Raw genomic sequence first — 14,849 nt, 5'->3', positions numbered from 1 at the left:
ATTGCCCATGCCTCCCCATCAGCTGAAGAGCAGTAATGTTCTCCAGTGAGACAACCGAGTAAACTCCCTGCACCAGCACGAAGACTTTTATTACTTAACCTGGCAGGTGCAGATAATAAACTGGTTAGTAACCGCAGCTGTAGACACATCATTAAAAAGTACAGAGAAAAAAAAGATTTTTTTTAGGAATTAAATCCAATGGCTAAATCACCATTAATAGAAGAAATAATAAAAGAGAGGCTCAATTTGTTCAGTCAAGGTGTTACATGGATGCTAGTGGTCTCCCTACAAGAACAAGTTGGCTATGTTTCCTTATTTTTCCTGCAAAGAGGGTAAGAGCTGTAGGGCCATTGGTATTTTTTAGATGTAACAGGAATCATATGGCCGTCAATGGGTTGTCTGAGATTGAGAACTGGAGGAATTTTTAATGATACTTCTTCAGAAACAGAGTCCAGTGGTCTCATTTTGACCAAAGTGTCTGAATTGTCAGGAGAGATGGCTAATTGCAGTGAGTAGAATCTGAGGCTGCCTGCTGGGAATTTCACCAGGGGACCACTACCCTCAAGCCACCAAACTCATACAACTACAACTTGCAAATCTGTTCTGCCTTGAGGGTTGCTGATCTTGTCATCTTCTGGTCCATGTTCCCAGATGTACTTTAGAGCTTAACTGTTTAATTGTACTATTCACAGTGCCTGAAAAATAAAAGTTTCTCACCACAGCTGCTACAATATTTGGAGACTCATTTTCTAGAGCATTGGGTCTCGGTGATAAGGCTCTCATGCTCACGGATAAAATTTATAGCTGCTGTGAATGACCCAATATAGAATTATAGAAAGTTAAGGATTGGAAAGGAACTTAAAGATCATCTAGTCCCAACCCCCATTGCCATGTGCAGGGAAACCTCCCATGAGACCAGGTTGCTCAAGGCCTTATCCAACCTGGTCTTGAACACTGCCAGGGTTGGGGCATCCACAACTTCCCTGGGCAATTTGTTGGGGCATCCACAACTTCCCTGGGCAATTTGTTCTAGTGTCTTACCACTCTCACAGTAAAGAATTTCTTCCTAAAATTCTGACCTAAAATTCCCTTCTTTCAATTTGAACCCGATACTCCTTGTCCTATAATTACAGTACCTGACAAAGAGTCCCTCTCAGGCTTCCCTGTGGCCTCCCTTCAGACACTGGAAGGTTGCTATGAGGTCTCCAAACATCCTTCTCTTCTCCAGGCAGAACAGCCCCACCTTCCTCAGCCTGTCTTTGTAGGGGAGGTGCTCCAGTCCTCTTGTCAACTTCTTGGCCCTCCTCTGGACTTGTTCCAACAGTTCTGCGTCCTCCTTATGTCGGGAGCACCAGAACTGTTACATAGTTTTCATCATGGTTAGGCTTCGCTAACGAAGATTTGGGAAGGGCTTTACCCACATTTGTTACAGGCACACTGGTGGCTTATGGCCACCACCAACATAGTTTTAGGTGAGAGCTTATTTTATATACATATATATATATAGAGAGAGAGAGTATATTTCTGCTGTGCCTTTTGCAACCGGTCTTGTCTATCTCGTATTGGCTTTTTTGGCCACCAGCGCGCTTGTAGCAAATGTGGGTAAAGCCCTTCCCACATCTTCGTTCGCAAAGCCTAGCCATGAATGAATGAATTATTTAGCTGATAAATATATTATCACCTAATACATTATTACATATTATTTGGATGAGAGTTACATAGTTTTAGGTGAGAGTTTATTACAGCTGTAGGTGAGAAAACGCTAACGCTCGGTCTCACGCAGCTGACAATTTACCGGGTCAGATTTCCCCGCCCCCCCCTCAGCAGCTGCGCTCTCCCGCCCCGCCCCCTTGCGCATGCGCCGCCCCGGCCGACCCCGCCCCCCCGGTCGTTGATCGGGGCGGGGGCGGTCCCCGCCCACCCGCCGGGGCTGCGCGCGCCGCACGGTGCGCGGGAACTTGCGTAACGAGCGGCGGCCGCGTCGCTGCTGCGCTTCCTCCGGCGCTTCCTGCCTTCCTCTCCCTGCGCTCCTGCTCCTGCCCCTCCGCGGGCGCCGGGCCGTGCCCGCCGGCCGGCCGGGAACAGCGCTCCGCCGGGAGGCAGCCCGGGCGCGGCCTCCGCCGCCGCGGCGGCGCCATGATGAGGCGCACGAAGCCCGAGGTGGAGCGCTACGTCGCCTCCGTGCAGGCCGCGACTTCGTCCCCCAGAGAGGTGAGCGCGGCCTCGCCTTCCCCGCCCGCGCCGGGCCCGGGCGGCGCTGCGGCCGCTCCGTCGAGCCCATCTGGAGCCCTTCCCGCACCCGCCTCGCGTGGGGCGGCAGCGGCGGCCCTGCCTCGCGTCCTGACGGGCGGCTCCCCCCCCTGCCCCGCGCCGCCGGGAGGCCTCGCTGCCCGGCCGGGCCGGGGGGCGGCTGCTCTCGCTGCCTCTGCCTTGCCGGGGTGCGGGGCGGCCGCACTCCGGCGGCTCCCGCGCCGTACCCGGAGCCTCGGTGCTGGGGCTCGGTCTGCTCGGCCCGTCCTCATCCTTGGCGGTAAGAGGAAAAAGGATTCCTCTCTTGAGACACTCAGACCCCACCTAGACCTGGTCCCGTGTCACCTGCTCTAGGTGACCTTGCTTTGGCAGCGGAGTTGGACTAGGTGATCTCCATAGGTGCCTTCCAACCCGAAGTATTCTGAGATTCTGCGAGTTACGGTGTCTCTGGAAGAATCTGTGAGTCCTGATTTACTCAGGATCTCTGTAAGTCGAGAGAACTAGGGGAAGCTGCCAAGAGCAAGGGTCGTGGGGTTTCCCTTACTGGAGGTGCTTTCCCTAACTGGGAGCAGTGGTTTACCAGAGCTGTGCACCTGGTTTTTACACCTGGTAAGTCTTAAAGAGTCTACCAGCTCTCTGAGTACTGAGTTCTTCAGTTTTGTGAGAGTTTAGTTCCTGAGTTTCTGGAGTTTCTTGGGAAAAGAATTGAAACAAGGAACATGTGAGACACTTTCAGTTTCTTTTTATGTGCCACGTGATTAATATTCTTGTCTGTATAGCACTATTAAAAGAGGAAGATCTGGGAAAAAATAATCTTCCTATTGTATTTTAGTAACTAGACAGGAGGATGAGGAATTCTGCATGACTTTTTACCATTTTTCGTTATATCTAGAAAATGGTGTACAGGTCTGATGCAATTCATGGCAGTTATTCCTGAAAGATCCTGTTTTGCGTCTCTGAATTGATTTTATTGTGGAATTACAATATTCAGCACTGTTGTATAGTGTGAACGCATCCATGTTCATCACTATGCAGAGGGGCCTTTAGCAGGGCCAGTGTAGGTCCTCATGATTTGTACTTCTTTTCCAACAGTAACAAAGTTGTTCTGTGGATCGTGTAATTGACTTAAGTGCTGTTTAGAGCAGACCATGTCAAGGACATCACTGTCAGAATCATGGGTGCTTTTTAATATTTGTGATATTCCTAATGAAGTCAGCAACAAAATAAATCCTCTTCTCCTCTTGTGCTTAAGACCTACTGGTGCATGTTTAGTTTGTTGCCTTTTTTTTTTTTTTTTAAGTAATGTTTACAACTAATTGTATAAGCACAGTCAGTGGTTGAAAATGTTACTGGTGTTCTTATTGTGTTGATTTTAGGAGGAGGGTGCTTATAAGACTGCAAAGCATTTATTTTGAGGTTTCTTTTCATCCATGTTTAAAAGGAGATGCCAAATGTGACTCCACTCTGACAAATTTTAGTGTTGTCTTTTTATAACAGACTTCAAAAATACAGGCTGAACACTTGAAGTATCCTGGGAGGCCTGCTTTTATTTTTAACGACTTTTTAAAATTTTGCATGAATAGTGCTGGTAAGAGAGGGAGGGAGACTAGTAATTCAAATGTATTCAAAATGTACACACTTGTTTGGAATCATAGATGTAACTAGTTCCAGTATTTTTTTGTTTAAAAGCAAAATCTGCTTTTGAACTGATATTGGGAGTTGAAGCTGTAAATTTGTCTGGTTTAACTCTACTTTGAGGTTTTTGCTTGTAACTTTATCAGTTCTTTAGCCCATTCCTTTCACTCCTTTCCTCTTGTATGTGCTTCTGACATCTTGCCCTCTGCCAACTCTCTGTATTTCTTTTTCTTTTGCCCTTGTTACTTCCTTATTCTGCCTCCCAAAAAAACCTTTGGAGATGTTTCACCTTTTGCCTGTATAATGTACATGTTCAAATTATTTTAGTTAGAAATAAACTACTGCATAAATACATTTCTTGCCCAAACTGAGAATGACTTAAAAATTCCTTTTTCCTTAAGTATATTTGAACAGCAGTGTCTGATGACAGTACATTACAGCAGGGCTAAATGACAGATATATCTTGGTTTGTAGGATTTTTTTTATCCTTGCTACATTGCAATGAAATAAATGTAGCAGACCCTATTTTTCCACTCTCTTTAGTGTGTAGTGTACGAAATACCACGTGTATAAAGGCTTGTTGCTTCTGCAGTCTCTATTTTGCCTATTAGCCTTTGCCAATTATAGCAAAACCTTTTACTCTTTTCATTCTTAAACCTACATCTTTCAAAAACAAACCCATAAGTATGACGAGTGGATTTGAGCTGATAACTAGTTGTCAAATTCAGTCATCTGAGTATTAGGCATTGCTGAAAAGAAAGGTCACACTATGGAATTACTTTTGAAGTACTATATGTCTAAAGTATGTTTGTCATGGTTTTTCTCCTTCAGAAATCGATGAAAGGATTCCTCTTTGCTAAGCTGTATTTTGAAATAAAAGAATATGAACTTGCTAAAAGGTAACATGCGTTGATGTATGTTTGGTTTTTTTGTTCTTTAAAATGTAAAAGAAAAGCTACATTAATATGAAGTAGACCAGAGAAACCAAGATCAATATCATGCTGCTTTAAGGTAACAGTAAATGTGGATATTGAGTGCTATTTAAATATTTGTAAAACAGTAACTTAAAAGAAGGTTAGTTATGTGGTACTGGAAAACTTACCAGGCTGAAGTGGCTTTTTTTTCCCCTTCATTGTGTTGAGTAGTTCTTACCATTTCTGCAAGCTTCTGCTTTGTTGGGGCTTTTTTTGTTGTGTTTTTTGGGTTTTTGGTTTGTTTTTTTTTTTTTTTAATAAACAGAAATGGTGGCGAGTAAGTAGCATTAGTACATGTATAAACTGTGTTGCTGCTAACTTAAAAGGTCTGGCCAAAGTATCTAGAACAAAACATGTCTATACTTCCTGTATGGTCTGGCCAAAGTATCTAGAACAAAATACATCTGTACTTCCTGCGTGGCAGATTAAGTTGCCATTATAGCTCAGTGTGGGAGGGGAAGTCTTAATGAAAAATACTGGTCAAGTAACTGACTTTTTTTTCCCCCTTCATAGATACATATCTACATACCTCAATGTACAAGAGAGAGATCCCAAAGCACACAGATTTCTTGGACAAATTTATGAAGCTGAGGATAACATAGAAAAAGCTTTTGGGTGTTACAAGGTAAGTATTACACTGACCTCTAATATCCTGTTTTATTTCTTCTAAATGGACTTCTAAAATCCTTCTGTGCTGAACATTCTCAAACCTATAGAAGAAAGCTTACTCCTGGGAAAACTGTATTATATTTGACAATGGAAGCTCATGAAGCACTGCAGAGAAGATTCTTGACTCGATATCACTTACTTCAGTAGTATATTTTTAAGTCGCTTCTTTGTTTTTTGTTCTAGTCTTGATCTTTGTGCTGCCTGCTATTAAATTCTCCCCTTGTCATACATTGCAAACTGTGATGACAACTGGAGTCTAGTTGCTGCTATAAGACTGTAGACTTAGTGTGTTTTTTGGTTGGTTGATTTTTGAGGGGCAGAAGAGAAGGGCAAATCTGATTTTGGTTAGGCAAGCAAATTCTCAGTCGAAATGCCTTTGCTCTGGTTTTGGAGAGAGGGACTATGTACTCAGAAGTCTGACCAATACAGCTTTATGAAGTGGTATCACACTTCTTAAACTCTGTCTTTACTTTTTCTTTTTGAAGTTTCTGTGCCTGGCTAGACTAGAGGTCCTTATAGTCCTAATGCCCATATGTAGGAGTAGCTTGTGGCAGATGCAATGGAACTGGCTTTTGCATTATTTCTCTTAATGCTCTTCTGGATTCCAGCAGTTGCATCTGAGTGCTGTAAACTAGTGGTGGCATTTGGAAAGGCTTTTCTTATGTATTCTGTATTTATAGGTCTAATTCATTAGAATAGAATGTTTTTGGAGGTATAACTCTTACCTGTTCTGTATGGATCATAAGATCAAGTTGCCTTTTTATTGTTTTTCCTCCTGTATGTGTATGGGGAAAACTAGCGATCCGTGGAGTTGAACCCAACACAGAAAGATCTTGTATTGAAGATTGCAGAGTTACTATGCAATAATGACATTACTGATGGAAGAGCAAAATACTGGGTTGATAGAGCTGCTAAGCTCTTCCCTGGGAGTCCTGCTATTTACAGGTTGAAGGTAAGTTCAGAATTACCTCTGGCTTGAAGAAACTTTCTGCATCTGACCAGAGTGCTTTTTGCATGTCACCTCAAGCAAAACTCTTCCTGGCTAAATTGTTGTAGAATCATTAATATTAAAATTATTAGATGTTACATTCTTTGTAGTCTGACATTTTTGTTTAGCTTTCAAGAAAGCTGCAACTACAAGCTTTCATACCCTATTTAATGTTTCAAGGTTAATCCTCTTCAAAAATGCTGAGAAATTTTGTTAGTTATCACAGTCAAAAAGTTAAGACTGGATAAGCACTACTTATTCTTTCTATTGTGTCACTTGCAGGAAGGTGCCAGGCCTGTGAACTTGAACTTTCTTGGTTTACACTGCTTTTATGTTTTTAAATAAATATTATGATCAGCTTTGCAGAATGTGAGAAATGCTGTAATTCTCAAATACCGTGTAAATGCTTTCAGCTATGCAATGTCTCTTTTGCACAAGTATATTAATTTTGTATAGCTAGTCAGCAGCCACATTGAAGTCTCAAGATGTTTGGTTTAGGTGAGGTAGTCTATGGCAAGTCTATGCCATAGAACCAAGTGGTTTGAGAAGCATTTCTTGCCCTGGGTAAGAGGTAAATTCTTCTGAAGATTTTCTTCTGTGATAGTTATCTACATGTTTAACTATATGAGTATTTAATCAAACTTTATATAAAAGCTGAAAATTGTTACGAGTAGTGTAGTTTAAGTAAGGTGGTCTTTGTAGTGAAGAAGGTTGTTACTGTAGTTGCTTAGGAGACTCGTGGTAAATTAAGTATTAAGACATTGCCTTCATGTGTTAACAGGAGCAGTTACTGGATTGTAAAGGTGAAGATGGGTGGAACCAGCTTTTTGACTTGATTCAAGCAGAACTTTATGCAAGACCAGATGACGTCTACATAAACATCCGACTAGTTGCACTCTACCGTTCAAATAATAGATTAAAAGATGCTGTGCTCCATTGTCAGGAGGCAGAGAAGAAAATACCTTTGCAGTCAAGCTTGGAATGGTGTTCCTGTGTTGTAGAGACATTTGAGGTGTTTAATCATATTTTGATCCTGTGATAGTCTTCCATATCTTTCTATCTGGTCTGTTTCTCTTAGTGTCATTACTCTGACAGCTATTTCTCAAGGGATTTAACTCCTTCAAATGCAAGTCTGCTGAAGCCAGTGGAATTACAAAATACTTCCTTTGGTGGTTTTTCTTAATTGGAATTTCCTCCCTAAAATTAAGCTTTATAGAGCTATTGAGTTTGTAACTACAAAAGCAGAGTTAGATACAGCAGTTCCATTAGGGATAAAATTGCTCAAGCAAATAGTTCCCTGGAACTTTGCTGCTGAAGAATATGTTAAGATCTCACCTGTGAAACTGGATTATGCAGTAAATGCTACTAGTGTGTTTTGGAGAAGTACTGCCCTTGCCTTCGTGGAAGGATGACTGTTCCTTATCCTGTGATGAACTTTCTTCTTTAGGAATATCTGGAATCTTTACAAGACTTGGAATCTGATAAAAATAACTGGAGAGCTATCAAGAAAGATCATCTGCTGGCCTATTCCAGCTTTGTCAAACTCACACTTTCTGCTAGAGATGTTCAGGAGTGCAGAGAGGCACTTGAAAGGTACTGCTTAAACTTTCCTGTAATTAAAAAAAAAGACAACCTCTTGGAATTGTTTGGGGTTTTTTTGTTTCTGGGTTACAGAACATCTGCCAAGCTTCTATTTCACATATTTGTGGATGGGAGAGGTGATTCTCTGTATTGGCCACTAAGAACGGTTCTTATATAGGGTGTGAACCTCAACCTGTCTTTTGACTGAGATGCCAGCCTTGTTTGAATGGTCAGCACACAGCCATGGAGAAGACTCATTGATATCCTGGGTCAATTAACTTTGTACCTTCTTTCCCTTCAATAAGAAAATATTGTTCTGTGCTTCAGCAGTTGACTAATCCAGATTTTCTAGACAATTTGAAAAAAAACATGCACCTAAAAAACTCAGAACAATCCAAACAAATCCACAATATAACCCTCAGAGTGGAAAACTGAACCCACCTCTTGTATGTCAACTTTGTCCTGGTTATTTTATTGTAAATTAACACAATACACTGGAATAATTAGGAACTTTGTGAAGGGAGGAAACCATCTGCAGTAAGAACACCGTCCTTCAGATAAAACTAGTGGTGTTACAGCTTACTTCAAGGTTTACCAGCTGTGGTGCACCTAGAATAGTACAAAACAATGTAGTCAATATATTAAGGTCTGTATTTTTCTTGCCATTATCTTCCCTTTCTTACTGGCTTTTACTGACTTATATTTGTTCCTCAGTTGTCTAATGGCTATTATATTGGCTTTTGTAAAAATATTCTTCAGTCTGTTAATCTTGCATGAGTATTTGAAGCAATACAGACAATGGATGAGGAATATTTAATATTGAAGTATATTTTATTTATTTTTCTCCTTTAACATTGACCTTCTGGGTTTTCTGCTGATGGTTTATTAGAGCTTTTCAAAGTGTTTACATGTGAAGCACTTCCAGGTCATGGCAATGCTAGCAGCCAGTATAGTTTTGCCCAGTAATTGAAAGAGTTTGTAATTGTTTTCTGGAAAACCTCTCTTGAGTGGGGGTTGTATACTTGTCTACAACTACTAGAATTTCTGCAGTGCCTTATGTTTTTGAAGAACCTGTACAGAGTATTTTGGACTTTTCTGATAAATGAAGGAAAAGAAAGAGCAAAGTGAATAGTACCTCCTGCAAGTCTCTACATCTGCATTAGTGAATGAGTTTATCTACGTGGTTCAGGAGAATAGTTTTGAAAGTAGCTGTGAAAAAATGTGCTGAAAAAGATTATAAATACGTAGATAATGTTTAGTGTGTTTACTTTCTAGTGACTTGGTTTTAAACAATAGAAACATTACTGACCATTGGCTCACAAAGTTACTCAATTCACAGTTAAATAACATGAAACAATATCAGCTGCTATAGCTTTTACAAGGACTCTGTTTCAAATGAGTCTTCTCTACATTTTAGTTTTGACCGAGCACTTCAGTCAGTGAAACCTTATGTGAATGGGGCTGATGAGTTGTATCGTACCTATGTGGAAATGAAAGGACAGCTGTACATGCATGCTGGAACTTTGCTGCTGAAAATGGCCCAACACAATGAGGCACAGTGGAGAGCTGTGTGTGAACTAGCAGCATTGTGTTATCTCATAAGTTTCCAGGTAAGTGATTTTTCAGTTTATGCCTTTAGTTGATGCAGTTCCTGAAATGTTCTTGCTGTGCACATGTTGAACTCCTGTATTCCTGAGATGAACTGAGTGCTTGTCTACCTAAAGGAGTTCTCTGTCCTCACTCTTTCACATTTGTTTAAAAGGTTTCAAATGACATGAATAGGGTAAAAGTATACCTTCAGCTGTTTCCCTTGTCAGAGCAACCTGATTCTTAAAGGTTAGTGCAGTTATTTTCTGCAGTATATTCCCTTTTCTGTAGTACAACTGAATACACCTGTTGAGTGTTATTGCTATTGGGAGGGAAGGAGAGGAATTCAGTAGTTCCCATATACCTTTTGTGTAGGCAGCAGAATTAAAAATATCAAGCTCCTTTGCGTATGAATTCTTTGCCTTGATCATCCTTTTTATGCCATTGCATGCATTCCAGGTATTACTTGCTCTTGTGTACACTTAATATTACTTTTAGTAGCTGTAATTGCACACCTATGGGCTTCGGGTGGATTCTCTGCTCTCTTCACCCACCCCACAGCAGAACAGAACCCCATCCCTGGATATGTGATGCAGTACCTTCAGAATGAATGATGTCTGTTTTCCTTTGGTTTCCTAATGCTAAAAAGACACTAGTTTCTTAATTTCTAAGATTATATTTAGTTGTTCTGCTCCTACTGTGAAAAAGCTGTAACAATTTTCTCCTCACTTCTCCAGGTTCCTCAACCAAAGTCAAAACTAATAAAAGGGGATCAAACTGGACAAGATGTGCTAGAAATAATGGCCTGCGATCGAAAAAGCCAGTCTGGTAATAAAAATAGCTGCATAGTTCCATTTTAGTGTTAGAGTTACTGTAAAAGATAAGTAATTTGTTAAAGAACACGTTGTAATCTTATAATGTTACCACCGCAATATGCAATAAAACTTTCTAGATTCTGACTACGTATGTAAATAAAAATACTAGTTTGGTTCTGACACCAAAAGGTTTTTTTTTTTCTCCTCTTAAGCATGCTGGTAGTGTGGTTTGTTTTTTTTTTTTTTCTCAAGAGTGGTGAGGGTTTTTTTTCACCTTCTTAACTCTCCAACACACTAAGGTAGAACTTAACTTTTATGGTCTCTTAATCAACTTGAAATATCTTTTGCGTATTGATACTATTTTACAAGTATTGTTAGCCCCAAGAGGAAAAGAAAACATTACTATTTTTTTCCCCAATCTTTTCATCTCGTTTTTCAGCTTTGTTCCTTTTGCTGCTAAGTACAGACAGTTTTTCAGTCTACAAAATTCTTTCAGGACCTAAATGAAAACAAGTGACCCTATTAAACATCAGGTTCAGTTATTTCAGAATGGATTTCGTTAATGCAAGCTTCTGCTTCTATTATAGCTACTTATTTTAAGGTCAGTTGCAATGCCCCTAGAATAGTAATGGGAAGATGGCTTTGTTTTCTGAAAGAGCTGGATTTGCAAATGCCCTGGCATTGTTGTCACTTAGAGCTTGGAAAGCCTATGTGCTGAAACACAGACCTAATTACAAGGAGAGCATACCTTAGCAGTCTGTAGGTTTCAAAAGGGGAAATCCTGATTCCTTCCAAGCCTTCAGTAGCAAAGAACAATCCAGTGTAGCAAATGCTACTTTCCTCATGTCCACTCCTTTGTTAATGTGAAGTATATTTCTGTTTTCTAGGTCATATGCTGCTGAACTTAAGCCATGGCAAGCAAGACTTCTTTAAAGAGATTGTGGAATCATTTGCAAACAAGAGTGGTTCATTTACGTTGTTTGATAGCCTGTTTGAGAGTGGAGCTTCAAGAGAGAGATCTTTTATTGGCACAGATGATATTGGAAATGTCAGTACACAAGCACCAGTGCAAGTGGAACTCAATAAATACGATATTGGTAAGAGATGTTACTTTCTGAAACTCAGCACAACTTTGTGTGCTGGAAGTTCTTCTACAAATACTTCATATTGCAATGAAAGACAAATACCTGGCATAGCTGTCCAAAGTTGCCCTAATGTCCTAGGAAAAACTTGTACTTTATTACAAAGTAGAAAGGTGCTTCTTGAATAATTCCTTTAAGATTTCTGGAGAAGGAAATAGGTTGGCTAAAATTAGTTGCCTGTTGGACTGAATAAAGTGAGGATGGAAATGGAGGAAATCTGAGAGTCACTCCGTCAGAAGCTCAAGGTTTTGATGTCTGTGAGCACTTAGATGAACGTGATACATTTGGCTAATCTGAAGTTTGTAATCCTTCATAAGTGAAAGCTGGAATCTTGATGTGCATCGATCTGTAACATGTCTGGCTGCTATGACAGAGGGAAATGTGAAACCCAGCTTTGATCAGATACAAGTCTTGATGACTTGTAGGAAGCTGACATTTGTGTCCAACCTTGGTTTTGCACAGGTGCTGTTCGAATGCACAGTGGCAGCCTCCAGCACCTCGTGTGGCTTGGCTTGCAGTGGAACTCCATGTCAGTCTTACCCCCCATACGCAAGTGGTTAAAACAGCTTTTCCACTTACCTCAGGAAACATCAAGACTTGAGACAGATGCTCCTGAATCCATTTGCTTGTTAGACCTTGAAGTAAGTAAACTTTCCAAGTTTTTTAATGTATGATACAAATTAAGGGGTTTGTTTGTTTGTTTAATACTTTTTATTTTTTTAAATAAAAACAGGTATTCCTACTTGGGGTGGTATTCACTAGCAACCTGCAATTGCAAGAGAAGTTTAATTCTCACTACAGTGCACATCAGCCTCAATTCCTACCATTGCCAGTGTGCAAACAACTGTATACTGAAGACCAAAGATCCTGGTGGGATGCTGTTCGTACCCTTCTTCAGAGAAAATCAATGTAAGGCTTTTTCAGTTTGGAGATATTTGATCAAACTCCATAAAGGGAGCTCGAGCACCTTTGATTGGTCCCAATAGATTCTTGAAAAATTAAGTATTTTGGAAGTTGAAGCTTTGTTCTAGTAGGGACTTGATACGTTTGAAAGACTTGTAAAAATAGAATTTTAATTTCTAACAGTGCATTTCTAAACAAGGCAGGTTAGAACTAAAACCGTGGGATGTATTCATCAAGTAAATGCTATGTGAACAGATGAGAAACATTAAATACTAATGAAGAAATGTTTCTTCTGATATTCAGACCAGGAACAGCAGCAAAACTGAGGCTTACTGTACAGCGTGGCATAAGTACTCTGCGAACACTGGAGAAGCATGGCCTGCAACCTGCCTTAATCATACACTGGGCAAAAAGCTTGCAAAAAACAGTAAGCTGAGTTTGTTTGTTTGATTTTAGATATGTAGAAGTGTTTTTCTGTTTTCCAAATTGTGAACAGACTTGGGTGACAAGGTATCAGATGAGTGTGTAATATTGAGAACAGCTGTTAATTTTATTAGGCAAATTTGTTGCTCTAGTCACTCTATAATAGTCACTGTATAAAGTACTGGTTTGAACTACAGTGTTATTTTCTATGTGTATGTTACTTTACATAGCTACTTTGTTTAGTGTCAGAGAAGGACTCTTGAAACTTTTAAAGAAAATAGGAGAAGGATTTGTATGAATAGCATTTTGACTTGAACTTTTTGAAATAACATGTGCTTCTGTTCTGTTTTCTTCACCAGGGAATTAACCGGAACTCTTTCTATGACCAGAAGGAATACATTGGACGAAGTGTCTATTACTGGAAGAAAGTTTTGCCTATGCTGGAAATTATCAAAAAGAAGAGGAGTATTTCTGAACCTACTGATCCTCTCTTCAAACACTTTCATAGTGTAGACATTCAGGTACGGATTGATTAAGCCAAGGCTGAAGTAAGAGAAGGTCTATGTCAGAAACGTACACAGTTGAGGGATTTTTGTCTACATTGTGCAGCTCACGTTATTACTAGGAAACTATTAAGGATGAGATTCGGTAATAGCGTTTGATAAAGGGGGAAAATTCTCTCCTTACAACTTTTAGTCTTACCTTTAAAATCATGTTTATGATTGGAAGGCACTGAACACCCTTAGTACAAACTTTCTTGAAAAAGAATTCTCCTTGTATTATAAGAAAAAATGTCATTCCGTTGTTAGGTATGAGTTGTCCTTCACTTTATTTGTAGGTCTTTCAGGTTGCAGCATATGAAGAAGAGGCACATATAGCATTTGCCATGTTGGATGCAGTTGATGGCAAAACTGATGATGCTTTGTTAGCATTTGAAGCTATTGAGAATGTGGTTTCATACTGGAATCTTGCCATGGTAAGTTTGTAAGTTACATTACCCTGAAATGCCTTCCTTTATTCAGTTGCCTTCTGACTAATACTAATTAATCTGCATCCTGTTCTTTAGATTTTCCAAAGGAAAGCAGAAGAGATTGAAAATGATGCCATGCTGCCAGAAGAACACGAGGAGCACAAAACTTATCTTCTTAAAGCCAGGTATTATCTAATGAAGATCATTGCGGAAAGCTCCTCAGATATGTCAGTAACTGAGAAAGTAAGTAATTCTTGCTTTAAGAACTTTTTTCAAGACATGCAGTGGCTTAGGTTACTGTTTCAAAATGAAGCTGTTAGCATTTAGGTTAGATTTTTAGACTAGTCCTTGCATTAAAGCAGGTTAAACTCTGGGTAACTTCTGTAACCTACAAGATCATGTATCATCCTGGTTACTCTGTGGATGAAAACTTTAATGTAAACAAATAGCTTTTGCCACTGCCTTTTTATGGAAGTTGATAGTTTGAAAAAATATAATTGCTTGTGAATTGTTTTCTTATGTGAATCTTAACAGATTTAGAGCTTTTCTGAAAAAGAAAGCAGTATTTGTATAATGAAAGCCTTGTGAATTGTTCAGCCAGAATTCTGAATGTAATCTGTCTTGCTCTGAGGGAGAATTGCAGTCATGACTCATGTTTCAAATAACTTTCTAGCTGCCAGTGTCTATTGAAACTGTGAGGGAAGTGCTAGATACAGTGATCCAGGAACTTGGCGAGAATGTTGAAGAGGGAAGTCTTGCCTTCAGAAATGGTCTGTCACGAACTGTAGATTCAGCAATGAAACATTCCACTCCATCACCAACTAAATTCTCTTTTTCTCCAACTAAGAGCTACAAGGTATGTTGACCAGTTATTATTTCAGGGAATTATTATGTCTGAAGAAAAATTCACAA

General features: G+C 39.9%; 1 protein-coding gene across 5 annotated transcripts in view; it reads left to right on the top strand.

Annotated features, from left to right (window-relative positions):
- The first annotated feature begins 2,080 nt into the window (after positions 1-2,080).
- Positions 2,081-14,849, top strand: part of RGPD4 (RANBP2-like and GRIP domain containing 4) — a 33,034-nt gene continuing 20,265 nt past the window's right edge. For 4 of the 5 annotated variants that reach the window (XM_027640744.1, XM_027640732.1, XM_027640738.1 and 1 more), the window contains exons 1-16: positions 2,081-2,211; positions 4,717-4,784; positions 5,373-5,484; positions 6,328-6,480; positions 7,298-7,528; positions 7,964-8,109; positions 9,515-9,707; positions 10,422-10,512; positions 11,387-11,596; positions 12,104-12,282; positions 12,375-12,550; positions 12,848-12,971; positions 13,327-13,488; positions 13,806-13,943; positions 14,034-14,180; positions 14,611-14,793. In XM_027640744.1, the coding sequence (XP_027496545.1) occupies positions 2,137-2,211; positions 4,717-4,784; positions 5,373-5,484; positions 6,328-6,480; positions 7,298-7,528; positions 7,964-8,109; positions 9,515-9,707; positions 10,422-10,512; positions 11,387-11,596; positions 12,104-12,282; positions 12,375-12,550; positions 12,848-12,971; positions 13,327-13,488; positions 13,806-13,943; positions 14,034-14,180; positions 14,611-14,793 (2,388 nt within the window). In that variant the 5' untranslated portion in view covers positions 2,081-2,136. Of the gene's footprint in view, positions 2,212-2,762; positions 2,860-4,716; positions 4,785-5,372; positions 5,485-6,327; positions 6,481-7,297; positions 7,529-7,963; positions 8,110-9,514; positions 9,708-10,421; positions 10,513-11,386; positions 11,597-12,103; positions 12,283-12,374; positions 12,551-12,847; positions 12,972-13,326; positions 13,489-13,805; positions 13,944-14,033; positions 14,181-14,610; positions 14,794-14,849 lie in introns of those variants that run through there. The other variant, XM_027640750.1, reaches the window with a different exon arrangement.

This window comes from Corapipo altera, unplaced genomic scaffold, assembly GCF_003945725.1.
Source record: "Corapipo altera isolate COAL_440 unplaced genomic scaffold, ASM394572v1 0, whole genome shotgun sequence".
In the NCBI taxonomy this organism is placed as follows: domain Eukaryota; kingdom Metazoa; phylum Chordata; class Aves; order Passeriformes; family Pipridae; genus Corapipo; species Corapipo altera.
The sequence above is the reverse complement of the archived record's forward strand: the minus strand, read 5'-3'. Positions and strand labels throughout refer to the sequence as shown.